This window comes from Carassius carassius, chromosome 8, assembly GCF_963082965.1.
Source record: "Carassius carassius chromosome 8, fCarCar2.1, whole genome shotgun sequence".
In the NCBI taxonomy this organism is placed as follows: Eukaryota; Metazoa; Chordata; class Actinopteri; order Cypriniformes; family Cyprinidae; genus Carassius; species Carassius carassius.
This window is the reverse complement of record NC_081762.1, coordinates 5,726,615-5,748,135: the sequence shown is the minus strand read 5'-3', so window position 1 is coordinate 5,748,135 and position 21,521 is coordinate 5,726,615. Positions and strand designations below refer to the sequence as shown.

General features: G+C 34.0%; 1 protein-coding gene and 1 long non-coding RNA gene across 3 annotated transcripts in view; one reads left to right on the top strand and one right to left on the bottom strand.

Annotated features, from left to right (window-relative positions):
- Nucleotides 1-834: 834 nt before the first annotated feature.
- The window catches only part of LOC132145069 (uncharacterized), a 38,411-nt gene continuing 17,724 nt past the window's right edge, over nt 835-21,521 (bottom strand). Inside the window, exons 4-5 of the long non-coding RNA XR_009434430.1 lie at nt 13,208-13,305; nt 835-937 (exon numbers count right to left, since the gene is read on the bottom strand). This is a non-coding gene — a long non-coding RNA (uncharacterized LOC132145069). The remainder of the gene's footprint in view (nt 938-13,207; nt 13,306-21,521) is intronic.
- Nucleotides 851-19,334, top strand: LOC132145068 (protein phosphatase 1 regulatory subunit 1B-like). 2 transcript variants are annotated; one of them, XM_059555781.1, is made up of 5 exons: nt 857-1,286; nt 15,447-15,530; nt 16,638-16,713; nt 17,897-18,016; nt 19,022-19,334. In XM_059555781.1, the coding sequence occupies exons 1-5, from the start codon at nt 1,107-1,109 to the stop codon at nt 19,162-19,164; spliced, it is 603 nt and encodes a 200-aa protein (XP_059411764.1). In that variant the 5' UTR covers nt 857-1,106; the 3' UTR covers nt 19,165-19,334. The 2 variants fall into 2 exon arrangements, with proteins under 2 accessions (XP_059411765.1, XP_059411764.1); XM_059555782.1 differs by lacking the exon at nt 17,897-18,016 and having other exon boundaries at nt 851-1,286.

The window sequence follows — 21,521 nt, the reverse complement described above, 5'->3', positions numbered from 1 at the left end:
TCAAGTGTTGCTTCAGTTGCTTAATCGTCCACTGCTGTTTTAGTATTTAATTTACATTCTTTTATTGTATTTATTAAGTTTTTAACCAGCTTTTAATTTAATATTTTCGGGTTTCATTTTTATTGTAAGTTTTAGCAACTGTGTTTTTCTAAATGTCTTGATGTTTATCTTTTAGAAATGTTAAAATATATATTTTTAGTAATTTAATTTGTCGTTTTTGTGCTTTATTTCAATTAATCAAAAAACTTTTTTATTAGTTTTTTTTACAATAACAACATTGAATGATTCCTGATTTTAAAACTTATGCAGAATTATTTGAAAACCATCTGTTATACTCACAACATGCCAAACATTATTTAAAATGTGTTTTAATGCAGATGCATTTTTACACACATGTTTTTCAAAAGGGCATGTAGAAACTTGTCACTTTTAAAATATCTGGTTGACATTGTATTAAACATCATCCAAGTTATCGCCTTTTGTGTTACAGAATACAGAGAAAGCAAGTCATACAGTGTTAGGGTGACATGTAAATGATGAAAGGATTTACATTTTTTGATGTAATATCTCTAAGTCGGAGCCACTGTAGTTGGACAAGTTATTGATGCAGTATTAAGCATCAAATCAGTGTCACTCCTGATGACTGTCAACATCAACAGCTATTTAGAATCTCAAAAACTGAAGTATTCATTGAAACTGGTTGCTGACATGAATCATTGCCTTCTCTCTATATGTCTCTTGCTCTTTGTTAATCTTCTATTCACAAATAGAGGCCAAAAGAGGCTCAGCCAGCTGGATGAGATTATCTCTTTTTTTTCTGATTAGAAATCAACGTCAGCACACCCCCCTAAAACACACGAGTGTACCATCCTCTCTCTGAGCTCCGCCCCTCTCCGTCCTCCGGCTGATATAAGGACTCCAACATCGACTCCAAACACTGTGAGAGGGAGAAAACCAAAGGTCACACTGATAAGAGAAAGGAAAACAGAGGCCGCTGGCATATCTGAGAGGATCAACAGAGAGACAAATCAGAGAAGAGCTGAGGAGAGAGGAGAGCGCACTGAAGAAAGCTGCCTGGAGGACGCCACGTGTGTGTGTTCATATGTATGTTGAGACAGGCAAAGGTAGATTCCAGGGATATTTGTGAGACCAACAGAGGACGAAAGCACATCATGGATCCCTCAAGTCCCTCAGAGGGCCCCGTGGAACCCAAAGAAAGGAGGAAAATCCAGTTCGCCGTCCCACCAACAGAACCGACTCAGCTGGACCCTCGGCAGGTTGAGATGGTATGACTTTCGCACACACACATGCTGACTGCTAGAAATGACCCCTTTGGGCCCTGAGCTATCCTGGTGAAGCGGTTTAAAGTCACTTTGAAGTCAGCGTGCATAATGAAACTTGAAAATTTGCAGATTTACTTAAAACAGAAGAGGCTTGTTTTTAGTATTTAAAAAAAATATATATATTGGGACGTTTTCATGAATTTGACGCAAAAAAAAAAATGGAATTACTCTAATGTAAAAAATGTATATATTTTCATTTGTATTGTAGTTATTTTATTTATGCTATTTTAATTGTAAAAAAAAATTAAAATGTAAAAAAAAATCTTTTAATGTTACATGAATTAGAATCTGAGTATAATCGAAATGACAAAAAATATAAATGCACAACTTGCAATACAAATGTATTACTTGTGTATGCTATTCTATGTATGATGTTTTATTTAAAAAAAATAATTAATTACAAATCTTTAAAAAATCTAATATTTAAAGTGCCCCTATAGGGTTAGGGTTAATGAAAGGTTAAAAATTTGTTTTGGGAGTCCCCAAAAACAGGTTGACATGCATGCAAGGTAAAAAAAACACTTTCATTGTCTCTAAATATGCATTTATTTTTACCTTATTTGCTCAACGACTCCCAACCAATTAGTTTAATGATTCATTTTTCCAAACCCCTCCTTTACGTGAAGCGTGAATATGCAGTGATTGGCCCTGTTGGTCTCACTTTTATTTCATCATGCCTGTAATAAAGCAGCATTTAGAAACCGCTATTTTTACCGCTCCAAAAGCATCATCTAGTGGCAAAGAATGAATTTGCATTTTCATCCAGACCAACGCTAAAAGACCAAGTGGGCGGGCAATATGTTGACGTCAACAGGAAATGGCTTGGGGTTTGTTTTAAAGGTATCCCCGGGTATTAAGGCAATTATAGCTTGATATAAATTATGTCTCTTATTGAAATATCTAATATAAAACCCACGAAAGATGTGTGTTGTTTAAAAAAAAATAAACATCGTTTTTACACTATGGGGGCGCCATTATTTTATGTGCACAGTACATTCTGCGTTGATGACGTCAAATGGTTGAACTCGGCGAGCTCCTGACGCTTTTTACCACGACACAACTCCGAATACACAATTCAAGAAAATAAAATACTGATATTATACCACATTGCGTGGCTTTGGGTTGTAATTTTCAATCGGAGGGCAACAAGAGAAGCAATATAAGACTTCACTGATTTCCTAGCGATAAAAAGAGTAGAAAAGAATGGGAAGATGCATGTGGACGAATAAAACTTCCTAAAGACCCGCTTTTTTCACTTCCACTTTCTAGTGGACCACAGCTACTGAAACAGCTTACAAATGGCTGAGATAAGAAATGCTATGCCATCCTGTTAGGATGTTTCAGTACTCTTTCAGTAGCTGTAGTCATCATATCAGTATTTTATTTTCTGAGTTGTCTATTCCGACTTAACTGCAATAGGTAGCTCACAGGTATTTTTTTCGTCCATTTTTCATCATCAGAATAATGGCTCCCCACAGTCCAAAATATGTATAAAACTATGTGATTTTTTTTTTAATAAAAAAGCTTTAATGGGTTTTCCACTACATATATACATTAAGCTATACAAGTCTTCAATCCCAGGGATCCCTTTAAGAACGACTCGTTTCAATGATTCAGAGTCAAGTTTCTGTTGAGAGACAATAACTTTGTATGGAGCACTTTCAGATTTAATACTTTGCAGGATGTTATCATTCATTTGGAGCGGTGTTACACACTGCATGGAAGGTCATTTTCAAAATCCTTAATAGGGGCACTTTAAAATGAAGATTAAAAAATAAGTTCTGTAACAATACAAAAGGAAGTCAAATGAAAGTAAGGGAAATTACAAAAAAGTATACAACTTGTTATTCATGCTATTTTAATAATAATAATAAAAAAGTACCATTTTAAAATAAAAAAAAGTTACAGAAATGTCAATCTAATGACAATAAAGGACATCCTGGAAGAAATGTGCTTATTTGTCATTAAAGTAATGCCAAAATGCAAAACAACCTTAATGGTCCGAGAAATAGGCTTCATATTATTTATGAAAAAAATATTTCTAAATTTTCCTTTTAATTTTGGGGTCAAATTTGACCTGGAGTTATGTTTACCCTACACACTCACTGAGCACGCTCATAAAAAGCGAAGTTTTAAGGCTATAAATCTGTCCTGGAAATGGTAAACGGTGTGTGACCTGGACTGGGGTGAGTTGATGTTCTGGATACCAGGATGTGGTTTTATTGCCTCTGCATGCAGTGGATAAACTGCACCATGTTCATCTGCATGTTTCTAAGTCCATTATTGATTTTGGCCTTCAGTTGCATTGCACATACTTTTTTGAGATAAAGATGTGCACGGATGACTTTGAATTTCTTTTTTTCTGGATCTCTGAGAGTACAGATGAAAGACTGTGTGTGTTTGTCATCCTGGACCAGTTCCCTGTCCTGTTGGTGTTGTAATTTTAGTCTTAACAAAGTGGGTCGGGGAGCTGTTCTGTACTGTGCTGCTGCAGAGATAGGCCAGCGAATCATCCTCGCGAGACACAAGTTAAAAGAGGTGCGAGGAAGAGAAACCCAATACGTCTGCACTCTATAGCAAATATGTAAACACATTTATTCGGTGAAGATATTATTCAAACAAAAATAAACATCCATGCATTAGTTACTCGCTAAATTGACTTTTTAATGGAATACCAAAAGAGAAGATTTGTAAAATGTCTCCACTGCAAACAGTCCGTTTTTAGTATCATGGATGCACTATATTTATTGTCTTGAATCAGCTTTTATTTTTATATTTTACCTTTTAATTGTATTTATTTGTTTTTGTTATTTTTAGTATATTGATTTTAGTACATCAAACTAGCTTAAGTACATAAAGTTTATGTAATTGAGCATATATATATATATATATATTATAATTTTTTTATTTTTTATTTACATTTTAGTTTCAGGTTTAATTTGTAGTTAACTATAATAACCCTGTCTCCATTTCACACCAAAATGTCAAAAATCACCATTATATCATTTCAAACGTAAAAAATAATGTAAAAGATTTCTAAATAGATTTATGAATCTTTTATTTATTTTTCGAGTTTTTATATATTTTTTCAATTTTTGAGTTGACTGATCTAGTTCACAAATTTGTTCTGAATGACTTGTTCACAAATCTGGCCGTTCATAGGTTTTAAACTACATGAGGGTGAGAAAATGGTGACAGAATTTTCAATTATTGCATGAACCATTCATTTAAAATCAAGTGTAATGTTCTGTATGGAAAGGACGTTGTGACCTTTAAGCCTCCTCTTGAGATGGACGCACACATGTGTTGTGTTTGTTGGTGCTAGATTTCATGAATGGATGGCTGTTACATGAACAAAACCTGATGATCATCTTCTCTAGCCTGATCTCAAATTATCCAAAGAGCTTCAATGAAATGAAGAACATCGGATCATTTTGTCTTAAATAGAAATCTAAGGTAGTTTCTGACATCATTTGATCAGTGTTGTGCCTGAACGCGTTGATTGAACGATAGTTCATGAACTCGTTCATATTTTGGGCGAACGTGAACTGAACGTGCTGTATTAATGCCTGATGAACGTTACTGTGAACTCGTTCAATCTGGTGTCTGTGAACGGCACGCTCTCTCAGGTTAACTTCGTTCAATAGGGTGCCAGATTTCTATAGAGCCTTCCAGGCGAAAACCCGGCTAAAACACACCGTAAACGGGTATTAATATGTAGCGGAAAAACACCCAATCTGGCAACACCAGCCACCAGTGTCGCACCGCCGTCCGCCGCCTGCGTGAAGCGTCATCAAAAAAAAAACAGCAAACGACAGCAGCATGTAGTTGCGAGGTAGTAGTGAACCTTTTAGGCAATCAATGTTTAAAAAACAGGTTTTGCTAAATGGTGTTGATATTAAAGATAGGAAATGTAATAATACATTTTTCAGATGCCTAATTCATTGCCCTGCAACACCTCGAAATAAATACTTTTGGAATGACCATTTTGAAAATATTAATTGGAGATTGATTTGGACTTATAATAACAAATATTGTATCAATAATAAAGTTTATGAAATATACTTTAAAATTATACATAAAATATATCCAACAAACCAGTTCCTAAAAGGATATAAAAATGACCTTCCTGAATCTTGTGCATTTTGCAAAAAGGATACTGAAACTATTTTGCATCTTTTCTTTGAATGTATCTTTGTTAAATTCTTTTGGATTGATGTGGAATTTTTTGTGTGGAAGGTTAAGTGGATTTAAAATTCTCATAGAGAAAAGATGTTATTTTTTATTATGACAAAAAGGATATAGAAAAGAGTTACATTTTTATGTTAAATCTTATTATATTACTTGGTAAGTTCTATATACACAAATGTAAATGGTCTGAAAGGATACCCAACATCTTCCATTTTAAGGCTGACATGAAGATTTACTTTGAAACATTGCAAGGACTTTCCAACCGAAAAGCAACCAGAACTATGGACATCTACAAAGATTTAAACTCCTCCTCTGTATTTTGATTATACAAGTAGGCTATACCTCTTTCTGTTTCTATTTTGTTTTATTTTTTTTCCCTTCCTTTTAAGTAATACATAATGAGTATTATATGTGAGTGTGAAATATTTGTTTATATTGTATTATTACATGTACAATGTTGGAAATAATAAAAAAAAAACAGCAAACGACAGCAGCATGTAGCAAGAAGGCGTATGATCATTTAAAATAATTTTATGATGTTTATGACAAGGTCGGTGAGAATGGGAGACAAAGCATTAAAGCAACAATGGGGAAATGCTGTCCCCTCAATGCTAATGTAAACCCTGGTTGGATAAGGATTCAAAATTGGATATGAAGATGAAATCTGACGCATAGCTTCATTGTTAAAACTGATAAAATAATTGCGGTCTGTGATTCTATATGGGCTGTGGCAATAATTTTGAAAAATAATAGCTCGCTGCAACTTATGGGAAAAAAGAACTATGAACTAGTTCATTTTTGGAACTGTGAACTTTAGTTCAAAATTTTGTAGTTTGAACTATGAACTGAACTAGTTCTTTTTTTAAATTTGTGAATTGAACTTTGAACTAGTTCATGTAGAAAGTGAACTTTCCCAACACTGCATTTGATGATGTGTACATCAGCTTCTCCTTCTTTAATCGTATTTGTGGCTCATGGAGACAGTCCAGCAGCGTCTGTGGAACAGCCTCTGGTTTCTCTGGTTTCTAACTGAATCTTCCGGCCAGGTTTCAAAATTATGCATTCAGCTAAGTAGCAAATCAGATATATCCATATATATCATCAAGGAAGCATTACATTCATCAAAATTGATAGTAAAGAAATGTATAATATAAGTCAGATTTCTATTTCAAATAAATGCTGTTTTCTATTCAGTGTGAATTTATCACAGTTTCTACAAAAATAAGAAGCATCACAATCGTTTTCAGCATCGATAATGATAAGAAATGTTTCTTGAGCAGCAAATCATCATATTAGAATGATTTGTGAAGGATCGAGTAAAGACTGCTGAAAATTCAGCTTTGCATCACAGAAATAAATTGCATTTTAAAATGTTCCAATAAAAAAAGTAATTTTATATTGTAATATTCCACCATAGTATTGTTTTTACTGTATTTGTGATCTATTAGACTCGTGATCAATGCTTAAAACAAGAAATGTAAATTCTACAAACTCAAGACATCAAGTTTTCAAGTGATTTTAGATTGGGTAAAATTTTACCATAAGGTTTCATTTGTTAATATTACATTAGTTAACATTAACTATCAATAAAAAATACATTTAAAGCATCTATTAATCTTAATGTTGATTCCAACTAACGTTAACCAAGCTGAATAAATACTGTAACAAATGTATTGCTCAATAATATTAGTTAATGCATTAAATATAGTTAACAAATGGAACTGTGTTGTAAAGTGTTACCAAGAATGCAAAGAAAATGATTTTTGTACTGTGCGGACACCACAAATGACTTAGACAGGGTTGCGTGCCACTTCTTAACTTCATATTTTAACAGAAATCAGGGTTGCTACTTCTCCGTCCTAGTTTTTATAATTGCCTGCGAAACCTTCAGCTACTTTTGTAACAAGGACCTCTAAAGAACAGAGATCACTGAAGACATTGAGATGTGAACTAGTAACCCGTTTCATTTCTTCACCTATTCACCTTTATCTTATTTAAGGTACACACTAGATGAAGTACAGCCTACGCTGATCCAGACATTGGATTCTATATATATATATATATATATATATATATATATATATATATATATATATATATATATATATACACGGCAGCACAGTTTAACTTAAGATGTCCCAAAGGGGATAAAACACCCAGGGAACTTCATCATCCTAGATCTGAATTTCATTATAATGCTGAAATCAATGTCTGTTACACACACACACACACACACACACAAAAAGTTGGATAAATGGAAAAATTAACACCTTGTTTTATTTGTGATGCGGTCACATGGTGAAGTTGTCCTTGACAACATGCCCTGCTACTGGGTTTTATGAATTGTATTTTTCCCCTGTCAGTAATGGTGGAAAAGTTTAATAGTTTTGCTGTAGTCAAGACTTCAAGGCAATGAAGTAAAAAGTGTGAAAACTAGATCTGGTCTCCCTTATAAGACATATGAAATACAGTAGCCAACATTTGAAGTAGATCAGAAAAGTCGTCCTAAGAAAAGAATGCATTTTGGTTTTAGGAAAACTTTTATAAAAGGTTTTCATCCACTTTAGATCTTTTTAGATCTACTGTATATGTCCGAAATATGAGTTTGTGCCTCAAGTTACACTCATCCAAAATACACTTGATATCATTTTATGTGCATCACACAGTGAAAAGACGATGCACTTCATTGTAGCAACTATGAGTTCAAGTAAACAGGAAAAAACAATGGTGTACGAGATAAAAACATGATGAGTGGTTTATATAAGAGAGCGATTTAGACAAACACTGCTCTAGGAAACATCTAATACAAGCACATATAAATGTAAGCCAGTGTTTTACTGAACTCCTTTAAACTACAGTATACTACCATTTTAGTTTTAACGGCTTTCTAAGAAGCTTCTAACGCATTCCAAGGCTACATTTATTTATAGTAAAATAGTAATATTGTGAAATACATTGATCAACTGTTTTAAAATGTAAATTATTCCTGTGATGCAAAGCTGTATTTTCAGCATCATAACTGCAGTCTTGAGTGTCACATGATCCTTCAGAAATCATTCTAATATTCTGATTTGCTGCTATACATTTAAGCCAGTGATTCTAGAAAGAATGACAACAGGATTATCGTTTCTCTTTTGATTAATCTCTCCAAGGGTAAATGTCACTATATTATTGTGCTCTCTAATCCCGAGGCACTATAGATTGCTATAAGAGCTGTCAGACATTCATCTGATTGTGAGAAGTTGTGAGAGTATTTACCTAAAGGACACTTAGGGGGTCATTGATTACTGTCTGTTTACCTATGACCTAAAAATGCACAGGGTCATCACACAAGCCACTAGACTAAACAGCTCCTGCTGCTTCTAGATTAGAAAGACAGTAAAGTATTGATCAACTAGAGGAATGTTCTGGGTCCAATACAACTGAAGCTCTATTGACAGACTGTGACATGTTGTTGAGTTCCACACACTGCCATTTTTTATTTATTTTTAGGCAGTTTGAAGCACTGCTGCATTGCTGTTATTTGTTGGTTTTGGGTTAGCCTGTGGGATCTGTCATTCATGGTGTAGTGCGGTGGTTGCAGCATAGGTTGGGCATGAGCTTGTTGGTTTGGTTTGCTTTCTATCAGCAGTGAACTTTCAGTCTTTGACCTCAGGTCACTCAAGGGGGACTGTCCCTATAAAAGTGGAATGTAAGTTGCTTTGGATAAAAGCATTTACAAATTGAGCAAACTTTTTATTTTACTTTTTATTCATTTTAATGTATAATAGGTTTAGATTTTTTTTTTTTGTATAATAGACTGTGCCATTTTTTTATTTGATAAACTTAATGTAGGTTTTTTAATTGTATTATGATTATTTGTATAATAGTTCGTATAACAGATTTAACAGACTATATCTTAATTTATAATAAAATAGGTGTAGATTTTATTTAAATTATAGTAGATAGTATGTATATTTGATTAGATTTTTTTATAATAATTGTCTAAATTTACAATAGAACATATGTAGATTTTATAATAGACAATGTAGATTTTTGTTTTAAATTCCATAATAGATTGGATATAGATTTTATTTGATATTAATGAGTATAGATTTAATTTGTTTTTATAACAGACTGGATGTAGATTTTTATTTTAAACAAAGTTTTTACTTCTAAATTAAAACGATTTGAGTGAGTCGTTGACAAATACATTTACATTTTATGAATTTTAGTATTTGGTGCGTTTCATTTTGCATTACTGACAACGGCACATAAACATAATTTATAATGCTCATTGTTTCCAGCTTTGAGAGTGATTCACGTAGCATATAAGTGACTTAGAAACAGTGCAGAAATTTCTGATTTTCAGATTTTAACTACATTTTAAATCTCCGATATCCAATATGGCCTCAGACTCTAAATATAGCTTGAAACTAAAAGCAAAAGGGCACATAATATATTACATAAGGCGATAGTGCCAGGTTGTATTATGAAGAGGTGATGACAGTGCCAGAGATTGAGATTATGTAATTTCAGCAGTGCAAAACTGTCATTGAAATCTCACAATGGTCAAGCTACGCTCCACAGCCGGTGACTGGAAATCTGCTGAAGCGTTGCAGAGAAATACAGCCTTCTGGGACACGAGTGAAAAACACTGAGTAAAGACTCTGGATTTTACAGTTAATCCACTGTCTACACACACACACACACACACACACACACACACAGACTCCTTGATGTCACGAGGTAACATTTGGTGCCGTGTGTGTTTGTGGGTAAACAGAAATGAGCAAGGACTCTGATTTTATTCTCTAAGTTTATCCAAAGGGACAGACAGCATCAGATTGTACACACACACACACACACACACACACTGTATTTAATAAAGTGTATAGAGTATATATATATATATATATATATATATATATATATATATATATATATATATATATATATATATATATATTGTCAACATTGTCTATATATATTTTAGATTTATTAAAATGTATTTGATTATATTTTATATATTCTTCAAATAAATGTCACTCATTTACTATATATTATTCAAATATTATTCAGATAATTGTCGCTCGGTTTACTGTTATTATTATGTACATCTCTGAGCAGCTAGGTTGTTGCTTGCAATTTATTTTTTTAAATGTCTCTAAACCATAAGCATTTCTAGTCTGCAATGCGAAAAATGTTGTAACTGTTTGTGTAAAAGTAAAGCACAAATATTTAACATAACCTGAGGGAAAGTAGGACTCATAATATCATAATGGCAAATCCATCTGGAACACAGGACTTGCTGCTTGCGTAGAAAATGCTGTTAGCCTGTCTTCATAACAGCTGTTTTGTTAATGAATTTAACGTGTCTGCACCTTGTGTAAAGAGAGTCACCAAAAGCCAGGAAAGATTTGGAGTGCTCTAGTTATTTTACGTGTACAAAGATGTAGCCGATATTGTCTTTTCCTCTGTACAGTAATGTGATTTGTGTACTTAACATGAGGTGTGACTTGAGTCAGAGCATAAGAACTTCATCGTTTTTAGGATAAAATGACTGTCAACCACAAAAAGACAAAACATCAACTTAAAGAACTATATAAACTGGAAGTCTGTACTTTCCTCAAGTAAATGCGAGTGGTGTTGCTGCCATGATAACTGCAAAGATGTTGCTATGTAGCTGCTAAGGTTTTTTTTTTTTTTTTGCTGCATGTTTGCTAGGGTGTTCTTTTGAGAAGGGTTTTAATATTTTATGTGGTTGCTAGAGTGTTCTAAGTGGCTTTAATATGTTATGCGGTTGCTATGGTGTTCTGAGTGTTTCTGATGTGTGACTATGTGGTTTCTAGGCTGTTTTAAGTTTAGTGGTTACTAGAGTGTTCCGAGTGATTCTAATTTGTGGTTATTTGGTTTCTAGGGTGTTTTAAGTGGTGTTAATTGATGTGGTTGCTAAGATGTTCTAACTGGCTTTAATGTGTTATGCGGTTACTAGGGTGTTCTGGGTGATTCTAATGTGTGGTTATTTGGTTTTAGGGTGTTCTAAGTGGTTTTATTGTGTTATGCAGTTGCTAGGGTATTTTAAGTGGTTTTAATGTGTTATGCAGTTGCTAGGGTATTTTAAGTGGTTTTAATGTGTTATGCGGTTGCTAGGATGTTCTAATCGGCTTTGTGTTATGCAGTTGCTAGGGTGTTCTAATTGGCTTTATTGTGTTATGCAGTTGCAAGGGTGTTTTAATTATTTATGCAGTTGCTAGGGTGTTCTAATTGGCTTTGTGTTATGCAGTTGCAAGGGTGTTTTAATTATTTATGCAGTTGCTAGGGTGTTCTAAGTTGCTTTGTTTTATGCAGTTGCTAGGGTGTTCTAATTGGCTTTACTGTGTTATGCAGTTGCTAGGCTGTTCCAAGTTGCTTTGTGTTATGCAGTTGCTAGGGTGTTTTAATGTTTTATGCAGTTGCTAGGGTGTTTTAAGTGGCTTTGTTTTATGCAGTTGCTAGGGTGTTCTAAGTGGCTTTGTGTTATGCAGTTGCTAGGGTTTTCTAAGTGGCTTTGTTTTATGCAGTTGCTAGGGTGTTTTAAGTGGCTTTGTGTTATGCAGTTGCTAGGGTGTTCTAAGTGGCTTTGTTTTATGCAGTTGCTAGGCTGTTCCAAGTTGCTTTGTGTTATGCAGTTGCTAGGGTGTTTTAATGTTTTATGCAGTTGCTAGGGTGTTCTAAGTGGCTTTTTTTATGCAGTAGGCTTGGGTGTTCTAAGTGGTTCTAATGTGTTCTTATGTGGTTGTTCGGGTGTTCTGAGTGGTTTTATTGTGTTATGTGGTTGGTTGCTAGGGTGTTCTGATTGGTTCTAATGTGTTATGCTAAGTAGTTTCAATATATTGCTGTGTGGTTTCTAGGGTGCTCAGAGTGGTTCTAGCATGTTGCTTTGTGGTTGCTAGGGTATCAGATTGATTTTAGTGTGTCATTGTGGTTTCTAGGGGTTTTCTAAGTAATTTCAGCTTGTTGCTTTGTGGTTGTTAGTGCACCGCTTACTGTGACCTTATTCTACACATCACACTGATGCATTAAACTGCTAATCATCACAGGTTATTGTAAAGAACAAAATCATGAATATGTGAATATTGCTTTGCATCTGATAAAACCTTGGCAAAATCATTGATTATTTCCTCTTCAAGGTTTTATCAGCCCAAAGACCTTATAAATATAACCTTGTCTCCAGACAGACTTATACTCTTGGAATTTGTGTTAAGTTAGCTGGCTGGACTAGAGTTTAGTTTGTAATATGCATCAGACGGTCGGTGAATAGAAGAACTGTATTGTCTAAGACTGCAGGAAATATTGAATGGTGCAGGAACACATGCATGACAGTTTTGTTTTGAGAGCACATCCAAGAGTGAAAAAGGCTGGAGATGGAAAAGTTTGCGAATTGCACAAGGTTTTTTTTTTTTTTTTGTGAGATGGGAGACAATGTTTTATGTCAGTTAGCAATTATGTGTATACATGGCATATGTAATAGAACATCTGGGAAAGAATGTTCTTTTCTTTCCTTTAGACAGCATGGAGTTCTGAGAAGTAACTATCTGTATGTATTTTTGCATGATTGGCTTCAAAGAGAAAGAAAGTGCTCTGAACCTCATCAAAGTTAGTTGTAGCAAACAACACAAAAGCTGTTTGACTGTGTTTCTGTTTCACCCTACCCACTCACGTTGTGGAGGAGGATTTGCCAAAGAACACTTTGCTTCCTCCAGAGCACTGTGAACTCTGCTCCAGTGCTGCTGAAGAACATCCAGGTGGCCTGTGGGATATTTAAAAGGGCCACAATTATTTCTTGTCTTTTATTTGGAGAGCTTGTTGGTAACACTAAGAAGTTTACTCTTATTCAGTGTTTTTCATTATGTAGACTGATTAACATGCATAAAGCACAAAAAAAGCTTTATCTACAGCAAATGTTTGAATTAGATTCCACTGCAGAACCTTTTTAAAAGCAGGGTAGATGATTTGGTTAAAAAAATAAAAAAATTTAAGCTGGTTAAAAGTCACATCCCCATAGCAATCAATCACTGAGTTAAGTGGTCTAAATGTATTTATATCATCTGTGGAAGGTGTAGGGGCATAAAATGTTTGTCCAATCATACCCCTCAGTCCGAGGGCTACGATAGACTGTGCTAACCTGCCTGTCAATGTATGTATTTGCATACATTGACACATCCTGTTCATGCAGACATGGTACGTCATCAGTGCGTTCCATTACGCTACTGCAGACCGAGTGAGAATGGAAGGTGTTAGCATTGTAATATTATGCACTTTGTACTGTAATGTTTTTATCGCCGGTGAATAAGATCTCATTGGTGTGTTTTGGAGGAGGTGTGGCTTTGGAGAGTGATTTGCAGGGAGGGTGGGATCTTATGCTTTTAAAGCTAGCCTGCTATTGTTAGCCTCTCTGAAATCAGCCTATCTTTAAGGTATACAAATAACATTTTATGATTTAGTTCTTCAGAAACCATGTGCTTCTCTGTAATAAAAAAAATTATTAAAAATAACATGGAAAAACCTTGGAATCTTATCATTCCTCAAAAAGACTCTTTAGATTATTAATTATCTCTATATTCATTATAGATTCTTTCATGTTAAAAATAAACAATTTATGACTTGTTTTTTAGGGTGAAAGTTTGTACTTATCTAAGGATACATTTATAAGAGACAGATGTAACAAAAACAGAAGTTTTTTCTTTGTGCTTTTGAAAAAATTTGCGTACAAACACGGATCCATGAAAATGACTAAAAACACTATTATGCATTCCTGGCCAGTAGTTGGCGATATCACTTTGTAAACAAACACTACATGGCTGCGCAAATACACACATATGCCTATAGACTGAAAATGTAATGTGCATTACATCACCCTTTCCACAAATCTGCGTTTTTGTAGTTTACACAGAGATTATAACAGTATCGTTTTCACAAATTGCACTTTTCTTTTTTCAAAGTTAGCATTTTTAGGCCCCCAAATTGTGGAAAGGAATGGCAATAATGAATGAAAATGTTTTTAGTTGAAAATGGTGTTGTGTAAAACCCCCCACAGAGTTTAGCTCTAACCTTGATCAAACTTACCCTGTAACTTTCTAGTAATCCATAAGACCTTGATAAGCTTGTTCAGATGTGATTGATTAGGGTTGGAGCTAAACTCTGCAAGGCTGGAGATGAGAACTGCTGTGTTAAAGGAAGCCTTGTGTAATCCTTCAAGGCTCCTGTTGTTCTACTTCAAGGTTCTTCTGAAATCTAATCAGGTTCTCTTTTGATCAGAGCTCAAATCACTTGGGTATAGTTTGGGATCGAACTTATTGACTGGTTGCCTCATTTTCAAATAAGTTTGACAATTGATTTGTGAAAATGCATTTATCTGCAATTATCAATTGTAATTAAAACAAAAAAATACGTTAATGTCCCTGGAGGGAAATCTGTCTTGGACCAAACTGTGAAGGTCACAAACTATTCTCCTATTCTCTTTTAATGAACTCTCAGTTAAGAATTGTGAGGTTTCAGTCAGGATTTTGCCATGATGTAGGATTGTTTACATGGCAGAGTTCGACTAGGAGATTAGTTGAGGAAGAGCTATTTTCTTGAGATCATTAGTCAGTCAGTTCTCTGTGTACAAATACAAATACAGAATGGTTCACTTAAAAGTAATAAGATAAGACAAATAACATAACATAACATGCTCAAGGGCACCTAAGGCGTAGTATTGCCGGCACGAGACTCGAACCCACAACCCTCTCTAACCACTATGCCACAACTTCCCCAATGTAATATGTAATCATTTCTGTTAATCACTGTGAGTTAAAGTGTACTGGCTTCTCACTCATACTTGTGCAAAATATGATGATTTTCTTATATTTTTTTCCTCCTGTTAACAATTCTCTACTGCTTGTCTTTCAGATTCGACGACGAAGACCCACACCTGCAACTTTGTTCAGAGTAGCAGACCAAACATCTCCTGAGGATGACATCTCCACCCATCAGGTACCACACTGCCACCTCAGTTCTGGAGGTTAAACTACATTCATAATATTTCAAAGCACTGAATGCATCAAGAAGTGCTGCATGGGGTATGAAATCTCGGTGCTCTTTGGTTGTATGGGATAGTATATATTTAAAAACTTGAACTCCAAGGCACTCGAATTGTATAGTGAAAAAATTTAATTTCACTATACAATTCGAGTGCCTTGGAGTTCAAGTTTTTAAATACATTCATAATATATTTGCATGTAAAAGATGAATGAATGATGTTGAATTTATATATAGCTTTATGTGGTGTATCCCTTACAATAAACAACTGTGGCCAAGTGATTATACAGTGATGGTATTATAGATTATATACATACACTGTTGTATCTCTATGATACATGCTAAATAATACCATAGTAAAACCATTGTATTAATATATATATAAAGCATTTTTCATAATTTCAAGATTTGTTCTTGCTGTTGTTTATCCATTTGCATAAAACTATAAAACATTTTCTTACTTGAAATAATATAAACATTAAATAAAATAAATATAAAAGTAATTTGTTTGTTTTTTAATTACTAAAATAGCAAAAACTAAATAAACTACAAACTTAAAGACTATATAGACATTACAAAATGGCAAAAACAACAGAATTACTAAAACTCTAAAATGTAAATAAAATGAAAACAGAAAAAAAAGAAACTCTAATTAAAAAATAGTAACAAAACCTATAGTAGCACATCAATGATTCTAAAATTGTACTGTTAATTATTATTAAATTGAATAGGAATATTAATTAATTGTATAAGTATATACATGTAATTATTAATTTATATTATAATAATCTATGATTTTGCATAATGTTTGACCTATATACTTGTAATAATATGATATTTGATATATATATATATGTGTGTGTGTGTGTGTGTGTGATTTAAAGGATTTTTATATACTAAAAATAATTGTGTATGGTTGACACTTGATGTCTAATGTAAAATCAGTTGAGGTGTGTGTGTGTGTGTGTGTGTGTGTGTGTGTGTGTGTGTGTGTGTGTGTGTGTGTGTGTGTGTGTGTGTGTGTAATATCATATGTACATTTAACATATATGCTATCTTCAGTGGGTTGTAGGAGAAAATGGTGTCCTCAAGCCAAAACGAATCAACCCAAATATCTACCAGCCACCATCATTAAAAGGTAAAAGCCTGTAGTTTTGCCTGTGATGTGTGATCTGTGTTTTGTTTATTGTTCTGAATCATTGTTTCTGAAGACTTTTCTGCACTGTGCCGGCCCTGGGTTTAAAAGCTCTCCCAAGCTGCAAGTCTGTTTTTCCCATTTTACCATGTGTGTGTGTGTGAGATTAGAGATGGTGACAGCTGTGATGGGTGTGAGTCTGTGCTGCTCTGGATCATCCTGGATTACAGCAGATAGTATACAGCTGCAAACACACAGTTTTAGAGGACAGACGTCCATCAGAAATGTTCACCATCAGACCGATGCACTACAAAGATTGTGACCCACTGAGGACAATCAAGATTACTAGATTGTCAACATAACGGTTCTATTGTTTTCATCTTTGGTTCCATTTTCATTGACAGAACAAAAATAAACAAAATAACTGGCCGTATTTGTGTTTATTGAAAATACTATTTGATATCAAGGTGATATTGAGTTTGACATGCACTACCGCTTTTCTAATATTGCTTAATTGTCTCATTAGATCCATTTATTTTTCTTAGGAAATTCTATGAGAAACTGTAGAAGCTTGTTTTCACTGTGGGATAAAAATAAAAGGTAGTTGTGAATTATCTCATTAACTCAAAATTCCAAGGAAGAAAATAATAATCTGAATTGAGATATAAATTCGCAATTTCATGACAAAAAAATGTTTGAGTGGAAAAAAAATAATAGTAATTCAGAATTTGTCTTGCAGTTCTGAGTTTCTTTATTGGAATTCTCACATTTTTCACAGAATTGTGCGACAAAGTCAAAACTACCTTTATTTTTATATTATTATATTTTTATTCTATGGCAGAAACCAAAAGAATGGTTTCTGCCATAGAATAAAATAATTCCTTTAATGCGTGAAATCAAAAGAAGGGGAAATTCTGTGATAATCTCTCTGAATGTGTGTTTTGTCTGTTTTGTGAATCGTCTATTTGTAAAAAGACAGGTGGTGTATCCTGTCCATACATGTCCCATCATTGTAGCAGAAATAAAACCCATTCTGGTCGGCACAGTGCAGAAGTCTTGCTAAAAAAGTAAACAGACCCATCCCTCTTTATCTGTGTGTTTGTGTATGTTCCTGTGTTTGTCCCTCGTGGTTCGATGATCCCTGATTTGTGAATCCCCCTGTGTGTTTGTGGTCGTGTGTTTATAGCCGTGCAGCAGATGGCTGAAGCTCAAATGCAGAAATTAGGTGTGTATCCTCATGTAGAGGAGGAAGGGGAGGAGCCTATTCAGAGAGGGGGGGAGGAGCTTTCCTCATCCTGCACACCTGGTAATCTTAATATCACATCACAGATGAACCCTCTCCACATGCATGTTACGTTGTCCATATTATATTTCCTTTTTTTATCATTTAATTTGAAAAGGTCACTGCTAAACGTTCACATCAGCCTTGCAAAAAAAGTAGTAAGAGAAACTTATGTTCACACTTTCTCAAATATTATATTAAATTAATATTATTGAATACTTTCTACTACTATAACTATTAGTTTTAAAGTGGTAAATGTAAAGAAAATTTATTATGCATATATAATATATACATTTAACAACTTCAAAAGTTAATGGTGATCAATTAAATGTTTTATTCTTTTATTTTTATTGCATTTTTATTGAATGATGCATTAAACGGTGATAAAACAACAATACCAAATCATGTGAACTGTTACAGTATTCTGTTAATTATATCAGTAGTAAGAGATAAAGATTTTTAGTAACACTTTATTTTAAGGTGTCCTTTTTACACATTACATGAACTTACTATTATAATAACAACAAATTATGCATAATTACATGCAAGTAACCTTAAGCCAAACCCTAACCATATAGTAAATGAATGTAGTTAATATTACTCAGTCTTTAAATGTATAATTACACTGTAACAAGGACACCTTAAAATAAAGTGTAACCCAGTTTTCTGAGAAATATATTGTAGGCACACATTTAGACACTATTATCACAGTTTTTTATGCAATTGTAGGTGGACTTTGGGTTATTGGGTTTTTAAAGACTTGTTTTTAGAAGGAAAAACTTAAGTTTTTAACATTTTACATGATCTTGGGTTCAGAGTACAGTGTTTTATTGGCCTTTTGTTTGTTTTTTGTTTTTTTTGTTTTTACTAAATTTCAGTGCACATTTCTGCTTTTTGTGAAAAATAGCTCTGTATTATTTTATTAAAAAATCCAGTTTAGAAGCTCAATAAACATCTGCATTTACATGTAGTATTTAACCAAAGCCTTCAGCCAATCAGAAATGAGCTTAATAAATGCTCATTTTAAAGATTCACAGGAGCAAAGGGGTATGACAGAACACCAGACCAGCATGAGAAAGGCAGGAGCCACGGCACCAACCGCTGAAGAAGAGGAGGAGGAGGAAGTAGAAGCAGCAACTATGGCAGAGGATGAGTGCAGAAATGTGGACTGATAAAGTTTGAGGAACTTTAGAAATTTTTTCAGAATGCAGAACCTGGTTTGGAGATCAGAATTACTGTTTATTGTTAACTGTCTGTCAATAATTCCATCACTTGATAAAAACGGCTGTCTTTAGTACTCAGAGACAAAAAGAGACTTAAAATAAACTCTGAAAGACTGGAATTTTAAAGTGGTCCAAAGATTAATTCACCCCGACATTGCCACGAAATAGATATAGCCTACATAAAGTTAAATCCATCAGCAATCATCTAATATCATCCCTGCATACATTCGAACAAAAAGATAAAGTACAAATGTTTAGTTTTATGAGCAGCGCAGTATGAATGTAAAGTGTTGAGAAATGTGGCATGTCATGTTTTTGTGTGTGTGTGTGTGTGTGTGTGTGTGTGTGTGTTTGAGTTGCAGTGCGTTCTGCGATCAGTGTGTTTCTTTGGGCCTACACTGCCATCTGGAGTACAGAGAATTATTATACTGATTCCCATGAAATCATTTGCCAAAAACAATAATCCCAGAGCACATGGAAAGGCTCAATATCTAAGTATTTAGCAGCATTAATAGTTGTTAAACCATCTGCAACATCCTAGCAGTTGGACTGCACTTCGAACTGAAGAGAATTTAGCAGAAAAAACAACAAAAATAATGTTTATAATTAGAAATATAATTATATTTGAATATTTATACATGAAAAAAGAAATAGTTACTAATGTCTAAATTCACCATTGATAGGTGTCGCAAAAAGTACTTCTAACAAAACAATCTTATTATATCAGTTATATCAGTATTCCAATAAAGGCTGTTTTGTTTTTACATGGAGTGGACCGTGTTGATATCACAAATACTATTTTGCTTTATCTCACTGTTTTGGGAGATCATGCAACTAATCGTGGCTGACTGTGAATAACACATTCCTGCAGTGTTGACTTTGTGATACATTTGTGGTTTGTCAATGACATTGTGATCAAAGCTGCTATAAACATCATTTTTTTGCATACAGAATAGAATTTGCATCTCTTGATATGTATGACTGTATTTGGTTACAGATAACAAAAAAAAAAAACCCAAATTCAGTGCCTCGGGGCGAAAGTTCAGTGCTCATGTACATCAGAAAGACATAAATGATTTCAGCCGATCACTGTAGTTATCAACTTGCTTTAATATTAGCTGGGTAACTTATTACTTCTTCTAGGTTTGAAGTCTCTTCCTTAGCAAAAATCTTTTAAGGGAAAAATGTTGAACTATTTTTTAAAAATGATTGAGGATGGTTTAAAATGAAAAGGCAACAGCCACGTGTTGCTTTTTTAAAGAAATCGTACTGCTTTGTATTGAAAATAATCACATTTGTATGCATATATATTTCTCCAGAGCTCATGCAGGTACATGTTGTTGATTTTGATTTATGTACATTAGAAAATCTAAGAAAATGTACCCAGTTAGTATCGCTATCCATAGGAACTATGGAAGTGTTTTAGGTTAAAGTCTCTGTATCAATAAACATATTTGCACTGAATTAACGTGTTAAAAGAGTATCTTCTTTTTCATGTTTTTGGATCATAAAAAGGCAAACTCCATTACACAGTTTTCAAATTTTGAACAAAATTGGACATGTTTGACCTCGGTTTGAAGTGCCATTACTTTACATTTTGGAAAGAAAGTATGATTTTTATACTCTGACCAATAAAAAATGTTAATCAAAAAGGCATATTTTCAGTTTAATGCCGCCAAGACGAGCATGCATGGGAAGTTTTGGCAAAAGCTTCTAGTTTCTTTTGTAAACAGATGGCAGCACAGTGGTTTTCCATCCCATATCTTGAAAGTCTCTGCTTCTGATGCTATCAAAATCTGGGCTGAAACTGATCTGGCGTGGATTCCCATAAGAGCTGGTCCATATTTTAGTCAAAAATTCAATTTCTTAGATTCTCTGCCGACAGCTTCTGCTTTAACTATCACACCATTAGGAAACTTACCAAGCTTGATGTTTGCATCAGATCCCTGTGACTTTTTGGCTAACAAACCTACTTCACACAATACAGATCCGTGTTTTATGGCGAGTAATGGGAACATGGGGCAGACAGAGGAAATGAAACCCGAGATTTATGCCCTGATGCATAAATAGTATCTCCGAAGGTGGGAAATTGTAAAACTAGATCAGACTATTAAAATATTTAAGAAGAACTAAAGAGTTTATGTAGGACATGATGTTAGTTCTGGTGGGAAACGAATCCATCCGTTCACTAGAAATCATGCAGAATTAAGAGACTTAAAGTACAAATATCATTAACTTATTATACTTACCCAATAAAATGCCTTATTTTTTTATATATACGATTTATTAATAACGTGTTCATTACA

What these genes read in the sequence shown, in the direction of transcription:
- LOC132145068 (XM_059555781.1), top strand. Translation starts at nt 1,107, where the DNA reads ATGTTGAGACAGGCAAAGGTAGATTCCAGGGATATTTGTGAGACCAAC. An exon ending in ATGACATCTCCACCCATCAG is followed by an intron (nt 15,531 to 16,637) that starts GTACCACACTGC and finishes TGCTATCTTCAG; the next exon opens with TGGGTTGTAGGAGAAAATGG. An exon ending in CCAGCCACCATCATTAAAAG is followed by an intron (nt 16,714 to 17,896) that starts GTAAAAGCCTGT and finishes GTGTGTTTATAG; the next exon opens with CCGTGCAGCAGATGGCTGAA.